A 9,982-nucleotide genomic window follows, 5' to 3' on the forward strand; every position below is an offset into this window, starting at 1 on the left:
TAGTTCAGTAGCGGTCAAACGTAACTCTGACCAGTGTTGGGAAAAGTTACTTTTAAAATTAATGCATTACAATTTTTCGTTACTCCATAAAAAAGTAACTAATTACGGTACTTAGTTACTTTTTATGGAAAGTAATGCGTTACGTTACTTTTGAGTTACTTTTAAAATCTGGACAGGGCTTGCTTGTTTGTTTTTAAAATAAAAAAAGTTATATTTTTGGCAAATATAAAAGCCTTTTCACACCAAAAGTGAAATGAATAAGCCTCAGGCTGAAGGGAAAGTATATTATGTCCGTACAGTAGAATGCAGAAGAAGAAATTTCAACACACTTCAGCAATAAAAAAAGACACAAATGTTTGTCTAGAGTAATTTTTGCTTATTAGTATGGTTGAACTGGATCATCGAAGGTCAGAAGCAAAGACATAGGTTAATAGAATGGGAATAAATACATAAAGGATATTTGTGTTGTTTAACATTTAATTATTGCAGGTTTGCGTCATATTCTGAGTTGCATTATTTTTATTCATTTTGAGGAATACTGAATCTGTGTTTTTTTTTTTTTGAGAGTGAGAAATTAATGCATATTCATATTTATTTTAGAACTACTGTAACATCTTCTGATTTCTCTCAACATGGGGACAGGAGAGCTGTCAATCAATAAATTGGAAAAAAAGTAACTTGCGTTACTTATTTGAAAAAGTAACTCAGATATTCTCTTGTAAATTAAAAAGTAATGCGTTACTTTACTAGTTACTTGAAAAAAGTAATCTGATTACGTAACTCGCGTTACTTGTAATGCGTTACCCCCAACACTGACTCTGACGGTCAAAAATTGCGAGATAAGATGTAAGTAGTAAACATTTAATATTTGACAAGCGTTTACGTTAGACATTTAAAACGACTGGTTTGTCACATTTCACTGTTTTTAATTAAAATAAATATAGGCTATCATTTGATACATCCGATATGTTTTAGGGACTTGTTCTGAATACTAGGCTACGTTTCATTGCAGCTGTATAGTATTAGTATATTAATAACGCACAAATGGTGTGGCCTGGGAGTCGGTCATTTCGAAATTTAGTTCATTGAATCACCAGTAGGCCTAGCTCCCAAAAACGTCTGGGCATCGGTACAGAACAAAAACACGGCAAAACAGTCACTTGTTGCCATCTCCTGGAGTAATTATGTAACGTGCAGAAACGGACGCTGAACAAAATAATTAGTGTTTTGCAATCGCTAAAACACATTTGTCAAAACTTGGGTCACTTTTTCAAAACTTTTCACACAATGAGCACAACAACAGTTTATGTGGGCTAAACCATGGATCATTTAATTACTTTCGCACAAAATTACTTGAATTCATTGACTACTTCTTTCAAATTACATAAATTATTTTCTCACTCAGACATAAACAACGGCAAAACTCTATACCTACATGCCAATTTGCACACGCTAACATATTCTTTTCAAAACAGTTAAACCTAAGTTCAAAACCTAACATAATACAAAATGAACAAGACAGCAATTTGCTACAATTCTACAGTAGGCCTAATACCTTATTGAAATATATTCTGAATCAAAAAATGAAATCTTTGAAAAACCGAGTTGAACAACTAGAGTTGCAGTAGTATTTCAACTGCATTACAGTTTTTCTCATTTGCTAAGACACGGTTAATGAACCTGGGATCCACTTGATCTTCATCATCACTTTTTCAGCACAGCAGAAGTCTTCTCTTGCAAATGTCTACACACTTTTTCACACATTTTTGGGAGGAAATTTGATCTCACTGTGAAAAATGTTGTGCTGTCACATGTTGCAGCTGGTTAGGATTAGATTTATATAGGATCTATATATATAGAATGGTTAGATTTACATAGAAGAGAGCTTTTTTATTGCTTGACATTATTGTGTCACATTTGGCGAGGACGTAGCATTGCACTTTAAAGTGCTGGATCTGAAAATGAACTTCTTTGTGTTCAGACATGTGTGGCGGTGTAAAGAAGATGATTGAGTAAAACTCTTCCCACACGGAGGGCAGTGATATGGTTTTTCTCCAGTGTGGATCCTCTCATGTGTTCTCAGATATTCTGACCGACTGAATCTCTTGTCACAATTAGATAACGACCTAACACTCGTAAGGTTTTTCTCCAGTGTGCATTCTCTGGTGCAGTTTTAGTTCAGCATTTGTAACAAAAGTCTTCCCACAATCAAAGCACATATGTTCCTTCACACCGCTGTGACTTTTCTGGTGTCTTTTTAAAGCACCTTGCTGACTAAAACTCTTTCCACACGAAGAGCACGTGAGGCTTCTCCTGTGTATGAACTTTCAGGTGGTTCTTCAGGGATTCTGGCCAAAAAAAGTTTTTACCACACTGATCACAGTTGAATGGTCTTTCTCCAGAATGAGAACGCAGATGTAATTTTAAAAAGCCAATCTGTCTGTAACTCTTCCCACACTGACCACATGTGTACGGCTTCTCTCCGGTGTGGATCTTCATGTGTATGTTAAGGTTTGATTTTAGTGTGAAACTCTTCCCACATTGATCACATGTGTGCGGTTTCTCTCCAGTGTGGCTTTTCTTGTGAACCTTAAGATCTCCTTGTAGTGTAAAACTCTTTCTGCACTGGTCACATGTGTGCGGCTTCTCTCCAGTGTGGATCTTCTCGTGTGTTTTCAGACAATCTGACCGACTGAATCTCTTGTCACAGTGTGAACACTTGTAAGGTTTTTCTCCATTGTGAACTATCAGGTGCTTTTTCAGTTCAGTATCTGTAAAGAAGGTCTTCCCGCAATCAAGGCATGCATGATTCTTCACACCGCTGTGTCTTTTCTGGTGTAATTTTAAAGTACCCATCCGTGAAAAACTCTTTCCACACAATGAACACATGTGAGGCTTCTCCTTTGTATGAACATTCAAGTGGATCTTCAAATGTGCTGCATTAAAAAACGTTTTGCCACACTGATCACAGTTAAATGGTTTTTCTCCAGAGTGAGAACGCAGATGGCTTTTAAAAGTGCTTTCATATGCAAAACTCGTCCCGCACTGATCACACGTGTATGGTTTCTCTCCAGTGTGGATTATCATGTGTCTCTTAAGGTGTCCCTTTTGTGTAAAACTCTTCCCGCATTGATCACATGTGTACGGCTTCTCTTCACTATGATCTCTCATGTGAACTTTAAGACTTTGCTTGTATGGGAAACTCTTACCACACTCAGGGCAAGTGAATTTTTTGGGGGGGGATTTCTTTTCAGTATACATTTACGTTGAGCCTGAGAGCGACTCAAAGATTTTACTCCAGTTTTGACCTGTTTTTCTTCTGCTTCACTCAGTTCTTCACTCTCCTCCTCCTCTTCCATCAGGTCTAAAATGAAAGCAAAAAAGGTGAAGTTTTCAGTAAATCATTTAAAAACTTCAAAGCCAGAAATGTGAAGGGAAAGGACATAAAAATTAATAGCAGAAAGAATACCGTTGCTACACTAAAATATGATCTTTATGATGATTTTTTATAAATAAGTGATATGTTCATGAATCGTGTACATCAATCTTCCAATTATTATTTTCTGTAGTAGTGAGAGCTAGGGATGCACTGAAATGAAAATTATTGGCCGAAGCCGAAACCGAACAAAATGAAACACTGGGCCGAAAGCCGAAGGCTGAATAAATTAATTTTATTTTTAAATGTATAAATTGCATAAATAACATTTTTACTATTTTGTCTTGCTTTTCAAAGAAAAAAATCAATTACAAAACAGTCATTTAAAAATATTTAACACTGAACATGTTTTAACATTCTAGCAGACATTATTCCAACAAAGCACAATTTAACTTAAAATTAATAAGTTAGTAAAATAATAGCTTTTGGCCATCAGACCCCCTTCCTGAATAAGGCATGTATTTTTGAAATGAAAGCAGCCTTGCTGAGCAGAAGAAACTTCTTTTAAAACATTAGAAAATATTACAGATGCCAATTTGAACACTACGTGTGAATGTTAATGTATTAATAGAGCTGTTGTAATTATTATTATCATTATTACGGTCTTACTTTTTTATTTTATTTTACAGAACAACAGTTAAATTACAATACTAACATTTATGAAGGTTGATGGAGTTCTTGCTTTTTCTCAACTTTTATTTTGGCGGAAACGCGCAGGAAGACCTCAATGCTTCTTTTTTGTTGACAACAACAGCAGATTTATAAATGAGTCTCATTAGGAATGTGTTGCACGTATTACATTGTCACATGCCTTGTAAAAATTCATAAAAATGTGTGAGCAACTGACAGGTAACACTGTTTCAGCGCAGATATTCCTCGAACTTTGGACGTTGAATCCTGGTTAACAAGCAGTTAGCGCCGCGAGTTTGTGCAGCGCTGTCAGAATACATGCAATTCGAGAGTGAAAACAACGTTCTGCAGATTATTTACTACCATATTGGCCCGAATATAAGATGACCCCCCTTTTTCCAGATGTACCTTTTGGAAAAAGGCTTTTTAAAAACTAAATCTTGTTTTTTCTCAGTAAAACACATTTTGTCTGCAATTATTTTCATATTGCATATTTTTCCTATTTTAATTTTTGTTTTGAAAGTATGGTAAAAACTGGTAAAATGTACCAACAATCACATTTAAAAAATATACACTTTTTGATATACCATAAAAAAAAAAAAAACAGGTAGCACATCTGAATTAGGACATTTAGGCTATCCATCTAATAGTAGCCTACCAAAATCTTATGAACAGTAGAAGTTAAATCTTACTGTAGTCTTCAAATCTGGGTACTGTCTTACGTTTTAAAATCACAAAGGGAGTTTGGTGTCATCAGACTAACGTGACAGTCACGACTCATGCTGTAAGGTTTTCTTTTTCTTTTGTTTTTACTCGCGATCTTTACAACACTCATTACATTACGTATTTCATGGCACACTCGTTTTATGTGTATTTGGCGCCACCTATTGTTGTGGGTGTATTATTGACATGTCAAAGTCTAGACCCTGAATATAAGACGACCGCGTTTTTTCAGATGTATTTCCAAGAAAAAAACATCGTCTTATAGTCGGGTCAATACGGGTAATTGTTTAAGGCCATTTCGCGATTTCAATCATCATACATTAACCAGTAACAATCACCCCTTCCTCTTCTAATCGAAGACATGCGATGCAGTAGCCTACTAAACAGTCTCTCGCTGTCTGTGCTTGTAATGATTTTTGCGTCTTTCTAGGACATTTTTAAATGCTTCCACACTGCTATGCTGACATGTTTGTTGCATTATAAAGAGTGCACGCCTCTCACGCTGCGCTGGTTGCTATTTGATCGCGTCACGTCATTGCTCGGTACAATTTATTCGGTCTTTTCGCTTATTCGGTTGCCGAACATTCGGTGCATCCCTAGTATGAATGCAGTGAAGATCTGCATATTAAAAATAGGAAAACGGCAAATAACTCTACAACAAAACAAGTGAGAGCTATTGAATATGTTTGATAAACTACACAATTATCTAATAATAACCAAAAAAACTATACAATGGTGGCATAACTTTATTTATCTAAAAAAAAATTAGATAAATATTACTTAATTTATTAGCAATAGCATTGCTCATTCAACCCTGTTGTGACACACTTTTGCTTATTTAAAAAAAATAGAGCTTTTTTTTTAATTTTCACAATTGTCACAACCTCTCATATCAGGAAGTGACATCATTTGGAGCCTTTCCACAGAAAGATAAGAAACTAATCTTGATCCATCTTTAGCTCTGACTGCACCACCAACACAAAGATAAACAAAATAACTTCTATAACTACAAACAACTTCTTACAATTGATAAGAATTGCAAGTTTAACTATAAAATAGCTTTTGCTTAACTTGCTAAATGTGGTTTATTTATTTGATACATTTAGTTTAATTTCAATGTCAGGGTGGAAAATGTATTTACACATGTTCAAAATGTTAATAACACTGTTGCGAAATGTCTGATTGAGATATAAAATAAATAAATGAATAAACGGTTTGTATAATATTAAAATCTCCTTTCACTTATTATTTGTTGAAAACACAAAAGTTATACATTTCAGTTTGATACTGATTTCATAATCATTTCATGGAAAGTGGTCAGTATATTATTTGCTACTGCTGTTGTTTTACAGCTCGTAGGACAAAATACAACCACTAAATCTGATAAGATTCTTTAAGTTTGATTACCTTAATGTTCTTCAGCATTATAAATGAATAATAAAGAATAAACACCAACCTCCATGTTCTTCAGTATCTTCAGGTTTCATTTTGTAGGGTTCTGGAGCACTCCTGTCACTGAAAACTCTTCTTCACTGATGGGAATATTCCAACTTTTATTGGTGAATTTCTGTGGGAGGAGCTTCACTGAAGGTAAAGTACTTGTGGAAGGAGGAGCAGATCTGCAGAAATAAAAAAATAAATCCGAAATAAAACAGATGTTTTGACTCCTTCACACATTTTAAGCATTTATGTACTATGTGTATATATCTATTTATCAAAATGTAAAGTCACTGAATTTATTATTTTTTTTATATTCTGTGTATTTCTGTTTTATCTTTAATATAGACATATAGACAAATTAATATTAGAAAAAATTATGAATAAGTACCACAATTAAAATAATCCAAATTAAAAAAGAAAAAAGCAAGAATAACAAAAGAAAAAAGAAAAATGTCAGAAATAAATGTAGATTTGTAACCAACATAACACTTCAGTTCAATAAAACATCACTTACCTAGTCATTTAGCTGAGCTATTGCTCATTGGTTTTAACTTTTTGTTGTTTTTAAATGAAACCTGCTTTATCACAAACTATAATGAAATGCTCTTAAGAGATTTATGGTGATGGTGTGGCTGTTTACACCAATGAATGAGCTTTAAGTAGCAGTTTACAGGTGATTTAAACATATCAGCATAACCGATGAGGTGAAAACATGAACTATTGACATGATAAAAAGGCCTTTCAATAACTAGTGAGACACCTGAAACAAACCGCACAGGATCATCAGCAGAGATCTGACTTTATTCTAAGTGTTTGTTGTAGAAACAGATTATTCGAGTCATATATGCTGAAAGACTATAAAACTTGTCTATAACAATGTTATTTCTCACAGTCTGAGATAAATAAAACATCATCAAAAGAAATGCTTGTGGCACCCATCCTTGCAGGAGTTTTTTCTGCTTTCTGTTTGGGAGACCGTTTTATTAACCGCTACAAATGTGCAGCAGCATAATATATCCACCGAAATTTTCCAATGACTACATCCATAACAATAAAGGAATTAGATCATTAACTTGTTGCTATCTTTTATGTGCAGAAACCGACCATGATCACGTTATTTTAATACTTTTGATTTCAAAATTAACTTTTATCTAAATTCACATTAATGTACAGTACCTCTGTAGTCAATGTCACATCAATGTACAGTAGGCCTACCTCTTGTGCAGTACTTCTTGTGACGGGAAAGTGGCTCATCATATTGTAACGAGTAGAATGGATGTGGCCCTTTTTTCCCCTTCGGGAAGGTATGTTCAGTTGTTGTACAAAACGTAAAAGTGTCGTGGACTTGTTTACTAAAGATTCGCAAAGTTTTCGGAGCTTCACAAAGCAAGTTTAGAAAGCGTCCATATTTACAAGTCAAGACACACAATTAAAGACATACAAATATCGTACTCCGCTACATTTATCAAGGTCCCCAAGTAGAAAGTCTTTATATGTAGCAGTTTTTTCCAGTGTATTTTCTTCTTCTTCTTAAGTGTTTTTGGCGGTTGGCAAACCAGCTAATAGGTGCTTTACCGCCACCTGCTGGACTGGAGTGTGGAACAAAAGTCTGGCTGAGAAAAATAACAGGAATAATAATAAAATAAAGGGGGGGTTGCCCTACTATTCTATGATCTTCATATTCGTTCTAGGATACCCGTCTCTTTCAGATATGAAATTAACTGTACATATGTTTTCCTTAGTGCTGTTCCAAGTATATTTTCCAAAGTGAATTTAAGTTTATATTTTTCAAATACTTCTTTTAATATTATTCTCTTATTTTCATATGCATGACCAGGGCCGTGCACAGACCTTTTGAGGGGCATGTGCTGAAACTGAAAAAGGGCCCCCCCCCCAATGACAAATGAAATAACACAAAATAATAGACTCAAAAGCTTTAGATTTATTCACTATTAATAACAGCCACATATATATATATATAGGGTTTCTTAGGTGTAAGAGTTTCTTTAGAAAGTTCTTTAGTCCTTTTTTTCAAATCAAATGTAAATTCCTGTCTCAGTCACATGTTCCTGGTTAAATAAACATTACTTACACTACCAGAAAACAACAAATACAATTCTATTTTATATTTTTACATTAACAATGTAATCAATATTCTGTTTATTAAAGCCAAGTATGAATATCAAAACTGCCAACATTTCGGCTGTGTATACTGATGTCCCATCCGTTAACCTTCCATATTTTGCGATTTTAAATTCTGGAACATAGAATGCAGATCCAGTACATGTGTATTTTCTTCTTCTTCTTTTCTTTTTTAATGGCGGTTGGCAAACCCACTTAAAAGGTGCATTTCCGCCACCTACTGGACTGGAGTGTGGAGCATGCCGTATATTGGTGACGACGTATAAAAAAAATAAAATAAAACCTTAGTTTGACCAAAGGAGTAGGCCTATTACACAAGGATACAATTATTTGATATACTTTATTATGTGATCTTCAAATTCTATTTATTAAACCTATTGCTTTCAAATAATTAATAATTGCATTATACACTATACTGTGCTGGAACATACTCTAGTATTGTCTTAATTATTATACTTTCAATATTCAACAAACTTAATTCTTCTATTAATCGCATTCTTTCTCTTTCATATGCTTCACAATGTAATAGGATATGTTCCACAGTCTCTGGTATACCACATTTATTGCAATTACCTGATTCATGTTTACCAATAATAAATAATGATTGATTAAGAGCTGTGTGACCAATACGGAGTCTAGATATTATTGTGTCCTCCTTCCTACTTCCAAAGTTTTTCCTTCCATTTCCAACTTGTTTTTGAATGTTGTATAGATGCAGACCCTTTACATCGTAGTGTGGAGCATGACGTATATTGATGACAACATAAAAAAAAATACCCTTAGTTTGACCAAAGGAGTATTACACAAGGATACAATTATTTTATATACTTCATTATGTGATCTTCAAATTCTATTTATTAAACCTATTGCTTTCAAATAATTAATAATTGCATTATAGACGTTATACTGTGCTGGAGCATACTCTAGTATTGCCTTAATTGTTATACTTTCAATATTCAACAAACTTAATTACTCTATTAATCGCATTCTTTCTATTTCATATGCTTCACAAAGGCGCAAACTGCTCACTTCAAAAACTCAACACTGAAGCGCGCGACTGACGACGTCATCACAGTGAGGCGAAACCAACCATAGATGATCAGAAACGCCAAATTCTGTTTAAAACTACAAAACTCTGTAACAAAAATATATATAACATCTCGTAAGAAAATGCAATTTAAGAACCACGCCTTCTTTCTTTGCGTGCACATTTGGGCAACATTATGCAAATATTTCCACATAGTGAGGTAGATATGTGGGGGCGTGTTAGAACGAGCCGTTTTAGGGGGGCGTGGCAGAGTCTTAACTTTGATAAAGAATATCTCTTTGGTTTTGATGTTGTTTACAGTCGGTCTAAATATTCTAGTCTTAGAATTTAAAAACCAGCTGTAGCCAGTCGTCCTCACAAAGATTTTATTCAACATGTTTAATATTTGCGACTGGCGGCGCCGGCGATGTCTATGCTCTGGAGATGCATTCCCTAGGCTGTCAAACATCATTCATCCTTATTTTTCTGATTTTGTCAAACACATCTTTTTTAGTGTTTCTTTTGTAATAGGCTACAAGTTAACACTGCAAGTTAAGTGTTTTTAGGCTATTCGTTTTGTTCTG

General features: G+C 34.3%; 1 protein-coding gene across 1 annotated transcript; it reads right to left on the reverse strand.

The window, feature by feature from the left end:
- Positions 1 to 767: 767 nt before the first annotated feature.
- On the reverse strand, positions 768 to 7,751 carry LOC107671049 (gastrula zinc finger protein XlCGF57.1-like). The gene is made up of 3 exons (XM_016463894.1): positions 7,445 to 7,751; positions 6,246 to 6,408; positions 768 to 3,364 (listed from the first exon to the last, which is right to left on the reverse strand). The coding sequence occupies exon 3, from the start codon at positions 3,259 to 3,261 to the stop codon at positions 2,275 to 2,277; it is 987 nt and encodes a 328-aa protein (XP_016319380.1). The 5' UTR covers positions 3,262 to 3,364; positions 6,246 to 6,408; positions 7,445 to 7,751; the 3' UTR covers positions 768 to 2,274.
- Positions 7,752 to 9,982: the final 2,231 nt, after the last annotated feature.

Source organism: Sinocyclocheilus anshuiensis, unplaced genomic scaffold (genome assembly GCF_001515605.1).
Source record: "Sinocyclocheilus anshuiensis isolate Anshui unplaced genomic scaffold, SAMN03320099.WGS_v1.1 scaffold2920, whole genome shotgun sequence".
NCBI lineage: Eukaryota > Metazoa > Chordata > Actinopteri > Cypriniformes > Cyprinidae > Sinocyclocheilus > Sinocyclocheilus anshuiensis.

Bases quoted from the DNA above. Each gene is read 5' to 3' on its own strand.
- LOC107671049 (XM_016463894.1), bottom strand. From the start codon at position 3,261: ATGTATACTGAAAAGAAATCCCCCCCCAAAAAATTCACTTGCCCTGAG.